The sequence below is a fragment of the Macrotis lagotis genome, chromosome 1, assembly GCF_037893015.1.
Source record: "Macrotis lagotis isolate mMagLag1 chromosome 1, bilby.v1.9.chrom.fasta, whole genome shotgun sequence".
NCBI lineage: Eukaryota > Metazoa > Chordata > Mammalia > Peramelemorphia > Peramelidae > Macrotis > Macrotis lagotis.
The window spans coordinates 412,884,029-412,902,782 of NC_133658.1; the positions used below are offsets into that span (position 1 = coordinate 412,884,029).

Consider the following 18,754-nt stretch of genomic DNA (forward strand, 5'->3'; position numbering starts at 1 on the left):
CAGGCAGGGGTGTGGGGGCAGGCAGCCTGCGCCTGTATTTCTGGGTCCTTGCACTGCTGTGGGGGCGGTCTGAATGAAGCACGCCCACTGGCTCCAGCCCCTACCCTGGCTGGACAACCCCACCCCCCAGCTCCTCAGAGAAGCCAACCGCCTGGAGAGATCACAAACAGCCACATGAAAGGGAATTTTTCTGGGGTAGAGATGGAGTTGAAAGCTGCCTCCCCTGCCTGCATGTCCCCTCCCCCAAAGGCCCTCCAGCTCCTCTCTGGCCTGGGGGAAAGGGAAAGGAGGTATTGGGAACTCACCCCACACCCACTCCCACATATACACAACACAGGCACATCCATACACATCTAGGAAAGCGCTTACCCACCCCTTCCTATCCTGAGGGTGTCCCCTCCCTTACCATCCTGTTTTATATATAATGTGACCAGGAAGGTTGGAGGAGTCCTAGATTCTCCCAATGGCTCAATTCCTAGAAAGGAAACTTGAGGTTACCCTATTCATCCCCCCACTTCAGGACTATGCCCTTAACACACCTGAGTCATTCATTTCCATGCCAATCATCTGTCACCATCACTAAATTCTTCCTTTAGTCTAATCTCAATTTCTCACATTAAAATCCCACTCTCAAAAAGCGTTCAGGTCCCCTGAAGAATAGTTTAGTATCTAGTTGAGGGAAGAAACTTCCCTACCGGACTCTTCCTCTCTAATATACATATACCTCCTCACTTAATATCCTTATAATAATGGGTAGCACTTACATAGGCCCTTAAGATTTGAAAAGCACTTTACATAAACTCTCATTTTATTCTTGAATGTTAAGAGCTGGAAGGGACATGTTAAAAGAGCTGGAAAGGACTGTAAGACATTTCATTTTATAGAAAAGGAAACTGTTCCAGGGAGTCACTAGGACCCCCCAAGTTATATAGATAAAAGCAGACATTCAAGACCAGAAACCAGATTTCACATAATCAAATATTAGAGCTCTAAGGGACCTTTGAAATCTTCTAGTCCAACACCCTAATTTTACCTATTTAATCATAGATCCAAACATAAAGTCATTGTTATGGTGACTTATCCTAGGTCATACTGTCAATAGAAGGCATAGGCCTGAAGCTGGATCTTTTAACTTCAACTTCCTGCTAATATTCTCTGATACCCAGTATGCATGCCTATCCTGAACTATCCTATTATTCAAACACTCCCTTCCAGTCTCTTATTTTTTTGCACCTCCCATGCAGCCTAAACTTGAATAACCACCCCACTGATGAAAACTCAAGCTGGACCCACTCTGTCAACATCCCATAGATGACTCTCCCATATTGACTTCCCTAGCCCAAGCCCATGTTCACTCCCTCATTCCTTTCAGAAACTTCCATTTATGTAGCATCCTCCCACACCGATTATGGACCCCTCTTAGCTTCCCCAGTTCAGCAACATTCCATTCCCCCAGGCCCATGAAGCATCTTCATTGGACATAGCTCAACACATAATGGTTCACTGGCCAAGCACTAATTCCTGGAGTTAAAACCCAGCCCCTCAAAGCCCAGAGCCTGAGGATAGAAGGAAAGGTTAGGACAAAGGCTGTTTCCTAAGACTCTGAGTTGTCCAGGTATATTAACTTCCCCAGGTGGAGCCTGGAGTAAGACTGGTCAAAGTTGTAGGGTAGACTAAATCCTGTTGGAGTGTTCTGCATCTGCTAAGGAATTATTTTGGGAGCCAAATCATGTGTAAGGGGAAAGAGGATGAGCTAAAATAATAGTTGCTCATTAGAAAGGAAGATGTGGGGCAGCTAGGTGACACAGTGGAAGAACACTGATCAGTCAGAAAGAGGAGTTCAAATATGACCTCAGACACTAGCTATGTGACCTTGGACAAATCACTTAAACCCAACTGCCTCTCAAAAAATCAGGGTATGGAGAAGAGGGTATTTGGACCTAGAGATTTAGACAGGGATCCCAAGTCAGAAAAGTACAACCAGAAATAAAGAGATCAGCAGCCTGGTCAAAGAAAAACCTGGTGTGCCAAAACAGTGCTCTATGCATATGGGGAAGCAAGTAGGGAAATAAATATGTGAGGCAGAGAAGAGAACGCTATTATGTCCCCCACTCCTCTGATTCCCCATCATGAGGCCATGGGGTTGCTTTGAATAGCACTAAGTAGGGAGATGGTCAGAAACAAAAAAGCCCCAAACCCCCAGCTGGGGATAAACCCATGATTACTGTCAGCTTTGGGCCAGCATGGAGTCTAAAGCATATCCTCCCCACCCATCCCACCCACTATCAGAAGATTCACAGATCCATCCATCTGTGGGTTATCTGAGGTCCAGGGACTTCTTAGGAGGGGGAGAATGCCATAGGGGAGGGTGTGGAAAAATGGAGACCATTTCAGTCTGTGTGTGGTTCTTCTGTCTCCTTGTAGGCAACTCCTGTACTTCCTTCCCAAGAGCTCTGTTGTTGTCTGTCTCCTGGTCCTGTGCTGTGGTTGAAGTGTCTCTCAACTCCTTGCTGGGTCCAAAGATTTCCATCCCCAGGGGGGTTTATGACACATCCATTTGGGGACAGAAGGGAGGGAAGGAGAATGGTGTCATACCCAGGCCTCCCCACGAAACTTAAGATCAAGAACCAAGATGTGAATTGAGACACAAAACATGCATTCATTTTATTCACAAAACAGCCTGGTTTGCTAAAACAATACAAACAGCATGTCCATCAGCAGTAAGAGACCAGGGCCTGGGGAGTGGTGATGTAGGGAGTGGGGGAAGAGATCATCAGCCCCAGGGCAACCCCATTGCCCTGGAGATAGTTCTGTCTTTAGCCTTAGCAAGATTATAAAAATGATTTTATTTTCTTTCTAAGTAAAACTGGGATTAGGGGCACCTCTGTATGTTGGAGCCCGGATCCATATAAATTAGATAGAGAATTTTTTTAAAGTTGTCATTGTCACCATGTTTAATTTTCTTTTGAAGGACCATTGGGGTATGACATGGTCTGCTTGGGGGGCGCCCACCTCTGACACTTTGCTCCTGGCTGGTTAAGTTGCAGATGTGGATGGTTCCAGGGTGGGGGCTCTCTATCACTATAAACATATTCTCATTATAAACATGAAGTGGTGTACTCTAGGAAAACTATGCACTATTTTATGATGGGAAAGAATCAAACAAAGTTTAAATGAGGTGGAGTTAAACAACTGTGCTAAATTACAGTAGTGCTTATTAGTAACTAGATTTCAAAAGGTTACTGAAAATTTACATTCTCTACACAGAAACTGCATCTTCCACACAAACAACAGAAACATCAACACACGAAGGAAACTGATTGTCCATTCTCTGCTATTAAGTCTCCATACTTTACAGATTCATTTTTCTTTTTTCTCTTCTTCTGCAAAGCAGTTAAATGTTTTTGTTTTTTGATTTTTTTATACTAGAACGTGGAGATGTTAAAACAACAACAAAAAATATATATATAAAAACAGGAATGAAATCTGCGAGAGAATATTTTTGGTTCTAAAAGACATAGGTGCATCCATTCGTCTTCGCCCGAATCCCCTACTTGAGACAACACAAGCAAGGACATTGCACGAGATGGCAGCTCCGGGGCTCCACTCGTCACTGAAACCATCGGAAGGCGGCTCCCGTTGGAAGCATCACCTTCTGGAGAGAAAGGAAGAGAAGGAAAGATGGGGTGGGAACAGGAGAGACAAACAAGCCGTGTTAAGTCACAGGTTAGGGAGGCTGGCCTCCCAAAAGTCCTCACTTACCCCCTCCCCCGGACCTCAGTGGCCTTGCCTTCTGCAGTTCTTTACTCCTTCTCCAAGCCACTGCTGCCATCACCAACATGGATGACCTCTTTTAATGAAGTATACTAGACTTCTCTGGCATTTGAGCTTTGGGAGATGCTGGGCCATGCTCTGGGGGCAATTATTACCTAGGAAGCTATCTGTATTCCAAAACTAGTATGTGTCTGCCCCCCCCAATCAATCCTAGGTTTGTCCTTCTTTGTCCTCTCTCTGAGCTGGGAATTTTGTTCCTTTGAGGCAGAGGAAGCAGATCTCTCTTCTATTAGAATCCTGCTCTCATTTCATAGCCACCCCAACCACACCAAGGGATATGAAGGCTCAGTCTGAGCTTATTCCCCGCAAAATTCCCCCTTCCCACTTTCTACCTCTAGCTAGCTAGTCCAGTAACCAGGTATCTTTGACCTCCAGAATTCCCTAACTCTAGGTTGGAGTAGTGAGGCTTTAAACTGAGTCTATGTGGATAGAGGGCCAAAGAAGGAAAGTCCTTCTTCTATACATCAATACCCCATTCCTCTTAGCCCCATGAACCAAAGGAAGAAAGGAAGCCCAGTGACTTGAAATCTGAAGTCCAGGTCAGATCTCTCCTAGAGACAAGGGTTAGAGGGCTAGTTTTGTGGGAATCCTAATCCCCAGGGCTGCTGACCCACCCTGACTCTCCCTGGCCTCTCTGAAGCAACCCTATCTTTTGCCTGTCTCATCCAAAGCTTAATCTAGATCATTTCCTGGGACCTTTTCAAAATGACTGCTGAGGTGATCCAAGGAGGACATGCATAGGGTTTCTTAAGACTCGGGATGAGGCCCATAATTGTCCAAAGGACCAAGCAGAATAGGTCTGTGTAACTTTGTGTCTGTGCTTCCATGCCTATGTATTTGTATCCTTTTCCCTACTGAGTCAATGTGTCTATCTGCATGGTTATGTGGGTACTGATTTTATGAATGTATATGCATCTATTTATTGTATTTATTTGTTTATGCAGTCTGTGTTTGTGTAACAAACAGCTAATTCTCTGGGTGAGGAAGGGAGGGAAACAGAGCTGAGGGAGGGGAGGGGGCTTGAGAGGGGAGTCCAGGCCTTTGGTGCCAGGGACACAATCATTGTTTTCCAACCATTCCTACAATTTGCAATCAAATCAAGTTGGGGGGGGCAGGGGGAGGGATGGGCCTGTCTGAAAAGATGCTTTTGTGCTAGAGACATACCACACCAGTGGGCCAGCAACAGGCTCTACCCTCCAGAGGAGAGTAGCCCAAGGGAAAGGGGTGGAGGGTATTAAGACTCCTGAAGTTTGGGCCTAGATGGTGTTCCCTCCCTGGGATGACATGCCTCCCAGACAACCCCACTATGAAGGAAAGTTATTGGAGTGAGGCATACCCCACTTGGAGAATACCCCCCACCCCATCTCCCCAGAAGTAAAGGAATGCTAACTACTAAGCAGTCTGCCAGGTTTCAGACAGCACAGAGGACCCACACTCCATAATTTCAGGCTATCACTCCAATGAGTTTGGCTGGTCATTCTAAGAGCTAGAGGAAATGAATCTCACAGGGCCTCATCAACCAAGGGAATGACCATGTACCCAGGTCCTTGTTGGTTAATGAACAGTTGACCAGACCCTGGGAAGGTATATATGTGTGAAATCTCATTATCTATAGAGGCCAAGCAAGGGAGGGTAGGAGAGAGCTGACTGGCTCAGCTGATGGCCCGCAACGGATGGCAAATCCCATTCCCACTCCCCACTAGTCAGAGCAGAAGTCCAGAATCTAAACATGCCTTCCCTCTTGGGTTTATATGGAGGGATTAGGGGAACTGGGAAGGATATCAGGGTCGGGGACATACAAAGGAAACTTGGGGAGTTAAGCCTAGGAAGCTAGATCTGGGACCCTATTCTAACAGATTACCTCCAGAGCAGCAGAAGGCTTCTTTTTGAGCTCCTCACATTTTCTGAATTTGCAAATCTGGTGGCCAGTTTTTCGGTTCCGACAACTGCTACACTGCTCGCAGTTTATCCGCCGTCGGCAGGGTGGGCACATGCCGCAACGTTTCCGTTTCTTCTTGCCCGAGCTGATGGCAGAAGCCAGCTCACTCTGCATAGGATATTCTGCTAGGCCTGCCATGTGTAAGGCGCTCTCAGCCAGGAATACGCCTGCAGGTGTCATGATAAAGAGGCCTGGATTGATGGGGAAGGCGCCTAGGTAGGGGAAGTCGGATGGGCCATTCAGGGCCTCAGTGCCCGACACAGCCTCCATGTCTGGGAGCCCAGCCCCAGCCTCACTCATCAAGGGAAGGTGCTCCTGAACCACCCGTTTCAGCATCTCTGTGGACTGAGCAAACTGTTGCAGTGTCAGCTGTCCTTCAGCAGAGAGCTCTGCGGCCCGCTCTGCCTTGCTTAGCAGACTGGCCACAGCACCACTTTTGTGCTTTGAGGTAGAGTTGGTTTTGTCCATGGGCGGGTCGTGCCCATTGGCCAGCCCAGAGGCAGCAGCTGCCTTGTCCACCAGCTCACTCACTGAGCTGCCACCACTGAAGGAAGAGTAGTGGGACAGAGGCCGAGACTTCCGCAGACTCTTGTTGAGGGGCTCACTGATGATGCCACTCTTGTTCCGCCGCTCTGGGTTGGCAGGGGGAAGAGCCTCATCTTCTCTACATTTCTCTACAGAGCCTGACTTATTACTGCCACTGCCGCTGCCGCTGCCGCCACTATCGGGCTGTGGGCTGCCAACAAGACTAGACATGGTTGGGGCCAGGGCCGGGATGGCAACTGAGCCCCGTCAGGGGATCTTCCCAACCGACCCTGAGCCCAGTAATGGGCTCCTGCTCTTGAAGGCCAGGGATGACGTCGAAACCGAAAGAATATGGAGGTGGCCTCAAGACAGATGCATGGTCTGGAAGCCTGCTACTCTGCAAGAACAAGAGAGCAGAATTAGGCATAGTCACCCTTTGGTTCTAACAATCCCCCCTAATCTGAAGAAAGCATTATGTAGTGGAAAGGCCACTGACTTTAGTCACTGGATCTGGGGTCAAATATCAGTTCTACTAGTTAATATCTTCTACTCTGGACTTTTTGCTTCCATGAACAAATTTATTAATCTCTGTGTTTCCTCAACTTTAAACTTGGTTGTTTCTAGGGTCTCTTACAGATCTTGGTCAAGTTACTTCTGTGTTCTTTACAGTCTTTACCTATAAATGGAAGAATTAGATTAGCCCTTTACTCTCTCATCTAGTTCATATGATCCTAAAAGGTTTTGTGTTGTTTTTTTCATTTTTGATGGTGAGGAGATGGTTGAAGATGTTATAGCACCTCTTGCATAAGAAAAAGGAAAAATCTGCAGGGGGACATAATATATATTCAGTCAGTAAAAGTATCCTCCTCACACCTCATTCCCCCCCAGTCTCAGGCAAGGGGAACAAAGAGTAATCATAGTGTTAACAGAGACCCCTCACTTGGGCAGTAGGTATAGGGTACAGGTTATCTAAACCAACTTCATTTCCTAATCAATAATCCCCAACCAGGCCCCCAGATTCCCCTATCCCTGACCTTTGCTGCTTCTGCTACTTGCCAAGGTTCACAGGCATACTTTTTCTGTTTAGGCTAAAGAATCAACATAATGACATAAGTCAAACACCCTAAGGTTAGAGAGATCTGTATCCATTTACCCCCAGATCTTGAGCCTTTTTAAAATTGGAAAAAAATGGGGATACAACATATCCCTACACATATCCTCCATCCCCCCCCAATCACATAACCTTGGTTAAGTCATTTCTCTAACTTTGAGTCTGTTTCCTCATCCATCAAGAATGAGATTGAATGGTAATTTAGGCCCCTCAGTACAAATTTCTAAGGAAATATGACCAGTTAATGACTAGACTCCAGGTTTTCTGATCATCCTGCTACATTGGGGTCTTGAGAAAACCCAATTCAGAGCAAAGAGATACTGAAGGAACCTGACCCAGGGAAGTGGGGAGGTCTATGGAGGGGCAGGCCTCATTTATCATGCCCTGATCCATCCCAGAACAAGTCAAAAGGTCACTTGTAGTATCAATAAATCTAGGGCTTCAAGGGGCCTCAGAAACCTTGAGATCAACCATTTTACTTTACATATGGGGAAACTAAGTTCAGAGACTTGCCCAGGTTCACACAGTACTTACTATGTGATACCTTCTTTATACTTCCCCTAATACTGAGAGAAAAGGATTGTCTTATCCCCAAGTTAGTCAGGCTTCTGCCTTGAACCCTCAAAAAAATATTTTAAAAATCTGTCCCCAAGGTCACTATGACCACCACTGCATCTGGGAACATTTAGGATAAACTCAAGAGCAGGGTCCAAGGAGACACAAGGGCTCTTAGGAATCATCATGCCTTGAACATCCAGTGGTAGATTTCTGGCATCTGTAGTCACTAGTGCCCTTCTCTGCTTGGGGGTGGGGGGGCAGAGTCCATGGTCCCCCACCCATCTGGGGGACCCAGGAGGGAGGGTCAGAGTCAGAGGGCCTGGGCAGGGTGGAACAGTGCTGCCCGCTGAGCGGGTTGTTTGTTCATTGGGAGAGACACATCTGGCTGGAGCTCCACCCCCCCAGCCGGGCACACACTGACTCTTTGTCCTGTTCGCCAGCCCGCCAGGCCCTGGAGCCCTTTGCCGCCCTCCTCCCTACTCTTCCCACACCACCATCATACCCCTCCCCATGAGTGGCCCTTGCATTAGAGGGGTGTGGGGGTGGGGATGACCAGAATGGGACAGAAGAAGTTGAGAACAGGGCATAATATTGGAAGCCCAGGGCCCTGAATATGCATAGTGATAGAAGTAGAACACAACTTTCTCTCCCCCAAAATGCTTAGATATTCTTCCATCCCATCCCAAGGGCATAGCCAAGGGTAGGTATCTGCTGACAATACACACTGCCAACCCCACATTACCTACAGAGATGGAAGGGATGGTGGCCAGGTCAGGGCATAGATAATCTGAAACCTGTGTCTCATAGGCTCTGGAACATTAAAATTTGCCCCACAGGTAGATTTTCCCAACTTAGTTTGGCTCAGGTTAACACAACATAGTTTGAGCAAAAAGGGGATGGTGGAATCTCAAAGCATGACAATGGCTCCCTGGGAGCCCCTAGATCCCCATGGACTCTCCTCTTAGACTGACAATCCCCTCAACAAGCACTGCTACAAGGAAGGAAAGAAACTGTAAAGGAAGGATGCAGGCAGAAAATACTGTGGTCTGCTCTAGAGGCCTATCCTGTTCAGCCTCAGAACTTGGGGATAGAGGCAGGAGGGACCAAACATTTCAAGATGTCCCCAAGATCTAAATCTGATACAATGAGGAAAAATGATAGGTTTGAAGACTTGGATTCAAATCTGGAATTTTTTCATTTTGTGAACAAGGGCCAACTACTTCACTTCCTTAGGTGTCAATTTCCTTATATGCAAATTGAAGGGGTTAGATTAGATGGATTAGTTGGATTAGGCCTTCTAAGGGCTCCTTTAATTCCAAATCTTGGATTCCATGATAGCAATATGCAGCCAAGATGGTGACCCTTCCCATCTATATCAGAATGGGGGCTGGATACCCTAGAGAGCATGTTCGTGGATATCATGTGATGATAAATGAGAATGGTTAGAAGGAGAGTAGGGACCAATCACTGTGGACCCAGTCAAGGGGGGAAATCTCCAGAGATGTACATTCCAAAGAATCCCTTTGAACCAAGTTAGAAGCCCTCACATCCCCACCCAGAAACACCATCATTTCCCCAGTTCTAGGTACAAGGTAAAAAAGAAAGCACTGGGGGCAGCTAGGTGTCGCTCTAACAGAGCACCAGCCCTGGAGTCAAGACAACCCGAGTTCAAATCCAGCCTCAGACACTTAATAATTACCTAGCTGTTTGACCTTGGACAAGTCACTTAATCCCACTACCTTGCAAAACAAAAAACAAACAAACAAAAAAAAAGAAAACACTAGGTTAGGGCACCTGGGCTTCCAGTAGGGAGGGAAGAAGTAAATGGGATAGAGAAATTCCTGAAAAAGTTCAGTTAAAGAACAGACTGGGCCCAAAAGTCAATCCTTCTAAGGTTTTGCCCCTTCCAAAATCTCCTCATATCCCTTAAACCTCTCAGTTTAGCCTCATTCCCGAAGTTACATTTTGGTTCCCAGTGGGTTGAGACTGAGAAGCTCAATCCAATGGAAGAGAGATAGTCCCTAATCCCAAAATCAGAGGGAAAAAATGACTTTCCCAACAACAATGATCTCTTAAAGTCATTTTGTCCAACCCCCTCTCTACAGGAACCCCTCCTACTTTCCCCTAACCCCTTCTCCAAGAGGAATCTATCTTTACAATGTTCCTAAACCTACTTGTTCAAGAGTTTTTGAAATCCATGGAGTCCTTCCTTGTGTCTAACATAAATTTACCAGCAAAACCACAGAGATGAAGTGATTTAGCTGTGAACCAGGAAGAAGTTCTATGAAGGAGCTGTGCTATAAGGGCAAAGGGACAGGACAATTTGGAGCCATTTCTTGAAAAAAGTCCCATCCCATTCTCTCTATTTGTACCTAAAGCAGACAAGGACAGAACCACAGGACCTAGAACAACTTTGAGTTTGGATGGTCAGACTCCACAGCCTCCAGAAGTTCTATGATGGGGAGATAAGAAGTTACTGTCCCAGGAGTTTCTAGCCCTTACCTTCAACCTCAAAATCCATTAAGGATTTCATTCTCAACATGAAATAAAAAATGTGATAGAAGAATTCTGAAACCTAAGTTCTAGTTTTAGCTGTGTGATTGTGATCAAATCACATTGCCTCTCTGGGCCTCAGTTTCCTTTCTAGTAAGAAAGCATAAGGCTTCTTCTAGTTTTAAAAATTTTGATTTCCCATTTCTCACAAATTGCCCTCAAGGAGCCAGCATGTGAGGTAGAAGGGGTCTATCTACTCTAGGAGGAAGCAATTGAGCTGGTGCTCTCTGCCAGCCCTAGCTGTGACAGAAATCAATAGTAGAATTACTGGGGAACTCAGCTCTCTTCTCTCCTCAGGGTCTAAGCTCCTCCAAAGTAGGTCAGATGGAAGTCATCCCCTTACACCACCATTCTCTTCTCCACTGCACCCCCAAAGAAAATATGCAAGAAAAGGAGACCATTTGGGACATTAAGACCCCCTAGCCCTTCTCCAGTTCTAGTTTCACTGCAATAGTTTGCATCCATTAGTCTGTATTGAATTCTTGTCTAAATCTTGAATCCTCAGTCTAAGTCTCTTAGTAGCCATGTCTCTTTCTGATATTCTCTTCTTTAAAAAAAAAAAAAAAACCTTCTTTGTCCTGTCTCAGGCAAAAAAAAAAAATTGAAATTCTGAAGGCAGAGCCACTCCCATCTTTTTCCCCAGGGTCTCCTTGTATACCTACCCCTGGCCTGGGCAACAGGGTCCTCCCACATCACATCAAGGCTAGCAAGGGGACAGATCTAGCTTGGGGAGACATGACATGTCAAAGAACAGGTCAGTCTGGAAAGCAGGGGTTGTGGAAATCCCACTCCATTGCCCAGACAGAAGGTAAAAGTCATCTTTTCAAGTAATAGGTCATAGTAAGAAGGATAAGAGAAAATTACTTTGAGAGGAAGATTCCTTTCAAAATATCCTAAAGAAAATGTGAATAGAAGGGAGTAGACAAGCAAGACTCTCTGAGTCCCTAAGACCTAACTCATAGAAACAAAAAACTGTCAAAGCTGGAAGGGACTGGAAAGAGCATCTTTTTCATTTTACACCTGAGGAAATGGAGCTTCAGAGAGAGGAAATTACTTATTCTCAAATCCTAAACCCTTTTAAATTTGTTCCAATGAACCAAGAAGTTTTTATCTTGGAAGGAGGAAAGAAGGAAGGAAGGAAGGAAAGAGAGAGGGAGGGAGGAAAGGCAAGATGGGAGGCAGGGAAAGGAAGTTAGATGAGAGGAATAAAGAGAAGGGAGGGAAGGAAAATAGGAAATGGAGGGTAGAGGGGAGAGAGAGGGAGAGAAGGAGGAAAAGAGGAAGCAACTACTATGAGCCAGATACTATATATAGTAAATGCTTTACAATATTATTTCATTTGATCCTGACAACAACTCTATTATGATCCCCATTTTACAATCAAGAAAACTGAGGCAGAGGTTAAGTGATTTGCCCAGGGTCACACAGCTTGTAAGTGTCTGAGGCTAATTTGAATTTAGGTCTTCCTGACCCCAAGAACGGAGAAAGGTAGTCTGTGTGTGTTTGTTTGTGTGTTTGTGTGTGTGTGTGTGTGTGTGTGTGTGTCTAAATGGAACCTTCCATTCGTTCCCTTCCCCCCATCCACCTCCAGCATGCTGTTTGCTTCTGCATCCCCTCCCTATTCCTCATTGGCACATCCTATCAGCCCATCCCTGCCTTTCTCCTGCAGGCTGTTCAGAAGGGTCCTTAGAAGAGCTTCTGCCATCCAGAGATACGGGAATCTGGCAGGCACAGTTACCAGTCACTCCAGGCTCTTCCCCCAACCTGTAGCCTGCCCCCAAAGCTTCCTGTGGCTCAGCCTTCTTTGACTCTCCCTAGAGGCCTGCCTGCTTCTGGAAAGACCTTCAGTTCCCTCCCTCCCACCCAACTCTGGTCATGCCTCATCTGTTTTAGCTTAGCCTGAGGTGGGGGCAGGGGTGGGAATCTTGAGGTTGATGAATCCTCAGCCCCTTCCAGTCTCTTGGAGCAGAGAACTAGAAGGGAAAGGCCACCCTGATAACTGAGTTAGCTGAGGTCAGTAAGACCAATGAGCTGTGCTCTTATCTGAGTAGATCTCTATGATTTCTGAGACAACCACCACAGACACTTAGAAGAGAAAGGACAGAAGACTCAAGAACAAACTTCAGAAAAAGAAAAGGATTTCCTCCAAACCCTTCCAAAAGTGCTTTATGCTTCTAACAAGATTGTTTCAGTCATAGTCCCACTCCCCCCATTCACTGATGGTCCCAGAGTTTGGGGAAGAATCCACAATGGAGCTAAAAGGAAGTTGTCCTGTCTCAGCACTAGCTCTCCAAAGCCTATGTATGCCCTCATCCTTCATTCACCAGATTGGTCCTCAACATCCAACACCTCCTCTACCACAAAGGTCCTCAATTAGTCTTGAAAATCTTTGAGGAGAGGTTGGAATGGCATGTGCTACCAAGGTGACAATGGAAAGGAGTTACAGACTGGGGAGGTAGGAGAGGTAGAAGGGAAGGAAGGCAAGTAAGCTTTGGCCCTGGGCAAGGAATCCAAAATGCTGCTGCTGGAAGGGAGAGAGCATCCATCATCATCCCTGCCAGGAATACATCCAGCCCCCAAAAAGAAATACTGCCGACTAAAGAGAGAACAACAAAGGGCTCCGTTTCATCAGCAATGCGGAGCCAGCGGCGCCCGGCCGGCCAGCCCATCGGTCATTCCACAAAGGTCTTGATTGTTTGAGTGTATTTGTGTGTGTGTGTGTGTGTGGGGGGGATGGAACATTGCACTGGGGGTAGACAGAGTCACCAAGAGACAGACACAGAGACAGAGGGACAAAAATACAAAGAGACTGTAAGAGTTGGAGGGCAGAGACAGAGAGACTGAGACACAGAGGGGATAAACACAGACACAGAGGCAGGGGATGGGGGAATAGTCAGAGACACAGAAAGACTGAGAAACAAAAACAAGGACAGAGAGACCCAGCGAGATAGATGAGAAGACAGAGACAGAAAAACAGACCAGGGGCAGCTAGGTGGCTTAGTGGATAAAGCACCGGCCTTGGAGTCAGGAGTACCTGGGTTCAAATCCGGTCTCAGACACTTATAATTACCTAGCTGTGTGGCCTTGGGCAAGCCACTTAACTCCATTTGCCTTGCAAAAAAAAAAAAAACAACAGACCTAAAGATGGACAGGGAGATAGTAAGAGACACAAAATGACACACGGAAAGAAGAATGAATGGAAAGACACAGAAAGGACAGGACAGAATGAGACAGCTCAAGACAGACATATGCAACTAGATAAGAACATAGCTCAGACATAAGCAACAAGAAGAAACAGAGAAGCTGTAAACCAGATATAGAGAATGGCAGAGATGTACATAAACCAAGGAATGTGGTAGAAGAATATTCCAAAACAACTACTCCAAGACCCTCCCAGTCAACAGAAGTTCCCCCAGGAGGCCCATTCCCAAGAAAGGGTCTCTTTTCAGAGCATCTAAATTTCCTATAGCCTACAGTAAAGAGATAGATCATCCCAGGGCTGAGATAACTCCACTCTTCTACTCTGTGCCCAGGCCAATGGTCCTCCTAAGCCATGGGCACTTTGGAGACATATTTTAATCTGAAGAACCAAGGAAGGAATGGCCTTTTCAACCCTATTCTTCTCTACTGCAAAACGATCAGTCCATCATTTCCCCCCACCCCTTCCCTTCAAGATCCTGGATCCTCAAACATGGTCCTAACCACACTTTTGGTCCAAGGCTAATTAAAAGCTTTGCAGTCACCTTTGATCTTTTCTGTCTTCCTTGGTCTTTTCCCCTCCCACTCTGGTCTTCAGTGCCAGGGGGTACCCAAGTCCCTCCACGAAGCTCTTCACACCAGCTGCAGGAGCTCCCAGCCAGAAGGCTAGTCAGAGTAGATGGGGAAAAGGGAATGGGGCTGGGATGTCAGTACTGGACCATCCAGGGGAGTTCCAGGTGTCAGGGTCTGGCAGTGGGGTGAGTCTCCTCCTGTAAGTTGAGCCTCATTGGTGGAACTGCAGAAAAAGGGTGAACACATCAGACTTAGGAGGATTTCTCCCTGGACAGTTCTCATGAGATCATACCCTCTCTTCCTGATCTCTTAGATTACAGACCCTCATCCCTAAAGGCTCATTTCTGGGAGGGATGGGTGGAGGGGGAGTAGACCCTTCTGGTTACTTCCTACCCATCACCCAAGTGAAACCATAGCATCAGGTCCCAGTTATAATACTGGTATCATTACTCTAGAGGTCCACAGGATTTAGAAGTACAGAGGACCTAAAAAAGCTTAAAATCCAATACCCTCATTTTAGAGATAAAGCAATAGAGGCCCAGAGACTTAAGTCTAACAACTTGTGTAAGATCATCATAGCAAGGCCAGGATTCAAACCCACATTCTCTGACTCCAAATCTAGTATTTTTCTCACTATATTAAGCTGATCCTGTTTTTCTACTCAATAAGCTCCCAGGCCAGGATCAATTCATGAAGGGAGGCCCTTCTAAGAAGCATTCTCCCTCAAGTCATTAGACTTCTAAATTTAAATTTAAAACTGAACCAAGCAAAAAGGGAAACAAGAGACTAGGTCATGGAACTGGGGTCTGCCTGTCACATTCCGAGGCATTGCCTGCATCACGGCCCTTCTCAAGGTCTTAGATTCTCTATCAGAGAAATGGGGAGATTCATCCCAGCCTTCCCAATAAACAGAGGTGAATTTGCTCAGCACCATAACACAGGATGAAGAAGAAGCTTCCAATGTTCCCTTCTTTCCTTCTAAATGCACACCACTACCCTTCTGTGTGAAAGTCACCTTCAAAAAAAAAAAATCAGACCCTCAAGAGAATCCCTGGAATTATATCCAAGTCCTACGGGGAGCAGGGATTGGGAATTTACCTTGGCAGTCAACTCCCAATGTTCCAGGGAGGGCTGTGGGCAGGGCTCCTTACCCAAGAATTCTGTACTACAGGGCTTTGGGGAGCAGAGGAAGAGGACAACATCGGCCCTGTGTGAATAGAGCACTGTCCTAATGTTTGGAATGCTACGCCAATGATGTCATAATGCTGGTGCTGATGTCATAAGCCAAGTAGATGGGAATGTCTTCTCTAGAGTTCTTTTCTCATTCTCTATCTCTCTTCCTAGCAAACACCTCCTTTGATCCATCTTCTACACCACAATCTTATTAATACTCTTAATGCACACCTCTGATTACATAATGTCCCCTGACTAAGACCCATAAAAAGCTCTACAGTACCTACCAAATCAAGAAAAAATTAAACTGACTCTCAAATGCTTGAATAATGTGGTCTCAACTAAGTTGGTGTCTCATCACTTCTCTCCTGAAACCAGTTTTACTCAAACCAGATTCACCATACCCGTTTACTAAACATGTCCCACAATTCCCTGTGTATTTACCAGCTCCTGAAACATCTCCTCCACCACCCCTCTTTGCCATCAGTCCAAAATCTTTAGGGCCAAGGTTAAGTCCCATTCTTCCTCTATTTCCTTAGTTGTGGTCCCACTAAGGTAAAGATAAAGATCCCCACAGAGAAAGCAGAACACATACAGAACTAAGTCAACTGGCCTGAGGAGTAGATGGGCAGCACTAAGTTGGGTGGATCAGGCTGATTAACAAGGTAGATGGTTCTGATCTATAATTCTGTTCTAAGAACTTCCTATGGAAGAAAGTCATATGGAAAGATAGCTACATGGAAATGTACATATTTGGCAGCTGGCAAGTCTATCAAGAGGTAGAAGAATGGTCTCAATTACCTCAAGGTCATCTCTAGACCCAAAGACTCTGTGACCAACATGCCTTCCTGAAACCTCTGCTAAAACCAGAGCAACCATGTCAATATAAGACCTTAACGTAGTTGACTTGAGGTCAAAATGAGTTATGTTGTAGCAAAGACAAGACAGAAGTGGTTCCCTTGTCCCCCCCAAAGGCCAACATTGAGAACTGAATAATAGGACAGAGTTGGGGCAGTGTAGAAATGATCCCTACAGCTCCCTAACCCCAATACTTTCAGAGTTCTTCTGAAAGGAAGGAGGTACTAGGAAATCTAAAGGAAATCCATTCAACACTTGGGAGACACACACACACACACACACAGACAAAGCCACACATCAAGTCAGTTGGGTCCAGCCAAAAGCAGAAACCATACTGTCTTATTCCCAGTCTATTATTCTGCCAACAACACTATCCAGCAGTCTTTAAAGTTTTTACCCAGAACCCAAGGATCCAGGCTCTCTACCAAGATCTAGAGTCACCGTTGAAAGCAAGAGTTAGCATTTACAAAGCTCTTTAAGGTTTGCAAAGCAGTCTATATACATTTACTTATTTGATCCTCAATACAACCCCATATGGTTCATGTTATCAGGATCCCCATTTTATATATAAGGATATTGATATAGAGACAGATTAAGTGACTTGCTCAGATGTGTAAGGATTCAAACAAAGATTTTCTTGACTCCACATCCATTATACACACATACACCATGGTGCAGACAGGGTGAAGAAGTAGTCCTTCTCTAAGATTTTTAGGGGCTTAATGAGCTGTACTTCCCCAGCTAAGGGTCAGGTAGATGTCTGGTCCTCACCCTAATAACCCCAAGTTGCTGGATTTTATAGCCCAGCAGGGATTGCATTGAAGAAAAAAGCATCCCTCTACCCTCAGAGTACAAAGGAAAGAAGACTGACTCTGGAGAGCCTGGATTCAAATACCACCTCTGCTACTCTGTGTGATCTTGGACATCTTGCTTAACCAACATGGTCCCTGATTTTCTTAGCTGTAAAATGAGGAATTTTGACTAAATGACCTCTGAAGGGTCCTCTAATTCTAGAACACTGATTCTGATCTCAGTGACTCATAGGAAACTAGAGCTGAAAGAAACCATAAAAAACATCAAATCCAGCACCTTCATTTACAGAGAAGATCTGAGGACCATAGAGGAAAGTGATTTGTCTAAGGTCTCACTACCACCAGTAGACTCAGAATTGAACCCCCAGATATAGCTTCTCCTTGGCTTTTCTTCCAGAGTGGGGAGATGTGAATGCGTTGCTGGGATAGCAGCTCTGGGAGGAGGAGGCAACTAGATGTATCTGCAGGAACTCAAACAGCAGGGAAACACCACTTGTTCTCCTCCCCCAGCATCCCACAGGCTACCCCAGCAGGCTCCACACAAGCCCTCATTGTACAAGGGCTGCATTGCTTTGCCACAGCACTGGGTTCTTGGGTTTTGAGTTTCCTGGGGGGTGAGGAGTGGGAAGAGTCAGCCTTAGCCATCACACAAGGCCTCCAGCTGCTCTGCCCCATTACTTGACCAGCAACACTGCCCTCATACCTCCCCTCCCCCTTTAGCAGAGCAGCCTGGGTCACAGGGTAAAGGGGATAAGAGTCACATTCCAACTTAGGAGATTTCCCCAGTCATTGTTAGAAGGGGCTTCCAGAGCAAGATTGGGGGTGGCAGGGAGGAAGGGCAAGAAGTAAAAAGGCAGGGATCTTGGCCTAGGAAGTTTCAGTCAGCCTGGCTGGGTAGAAAAGGAAGAGAAAGACTGTGGGAGATGGAGAAAAGAGGGCTGGAGAAGACCTTCCAAGTGATTCCAGTAAGGGCTGACTGATACAGGCTGGATTTATTGGCAGATTTTTAGCACAAACACTAGTTGAGTGAACATAGGTGGGAAGACAGAGACAGAAAGACAAAGAGAGAGATGGGTACCCCTCCATTTTGGCCATTGGTACCAGCTTTCTTCCAGAATTTAACATATGGGACTTTAGAAATAGGAAAGAGGAGGGGGTAGATTTTGGCTGTGGGTCCCCTAAGGCAGGCTACAGCCAGAGGGTACAGCAAAGGGAATCAGGGGAAAAGTTGCTGTGAGACTCAGATTTCCCTATCAGCAGCAAAGCACACGGTTGGCCTGGAAAAAATCCTGTAGAAATTTCTGCTCAGAAACACAAGGGGTTCATAAAGGGGAGACACACACACACACACACACACACACACACACACACACACACATGTGCACACACAAGCACACACCCATGATGCTGGTGGGTAGGCTGGATGTACCCTGCCCAGGGGCCTGACAGGGCAGCCACGCTCTATCGGGTCAATAATCCACAAACTAAGAGGGATTTATTGTACATGGCAGGGCCTAACAGTGCCAGAAACTCACAGCACTGGTGTATGTTTTTAAGTAGAAAAAAATAAATGTGCCTATCCGTCTTTATCTGTGTCCTTGGGTACACAGGTTTATGGTT

At 46.0% G+C, this 18,754-nt stretch overlaps 1 protein-coding gene across 14 annotated transcripts in view; it reads right to left on the reverse strand.

Moving 5' to 3' along the window:
• Positions 1 to 2,639: 2,639 nt before the first annotated feature.
• CXXC5 (CXXC finger protein 5) overlaps positions 2,640 to 18,754 on the reverse strand; it is a 53,655-nt gene continuing 37,540 nt past the window's right edge. For 7 of the 14 annotated variants that reach the window (XM_074212866.1, XM_074212863.1, XM_074212870.1 and 4 more), the window contains 3 exons: positions 14,264 to 14,514; positions 5,696 to 6,695; positions 2,640 to 3,655 (listed from right to left, as the gene is read on the reverse strand). In XM_074212866.1, coding sequence (XP_074068967.1) covers positions 3,611 to 3,655; positions 5,696 to 6,529 — 879 coding nt within the window. In that variant the 5' untranslated portion in view covers positions 6,530 to 6,695; positions 14,264 to 14,514 and the 3' untranslated portion in view covers positions 2,640 to 3,610. The other 7 variants (XM_074212873.1, XM_074212872.1, XM_074212871.1 and 4 more) reach the window with 5 other exon arrangements.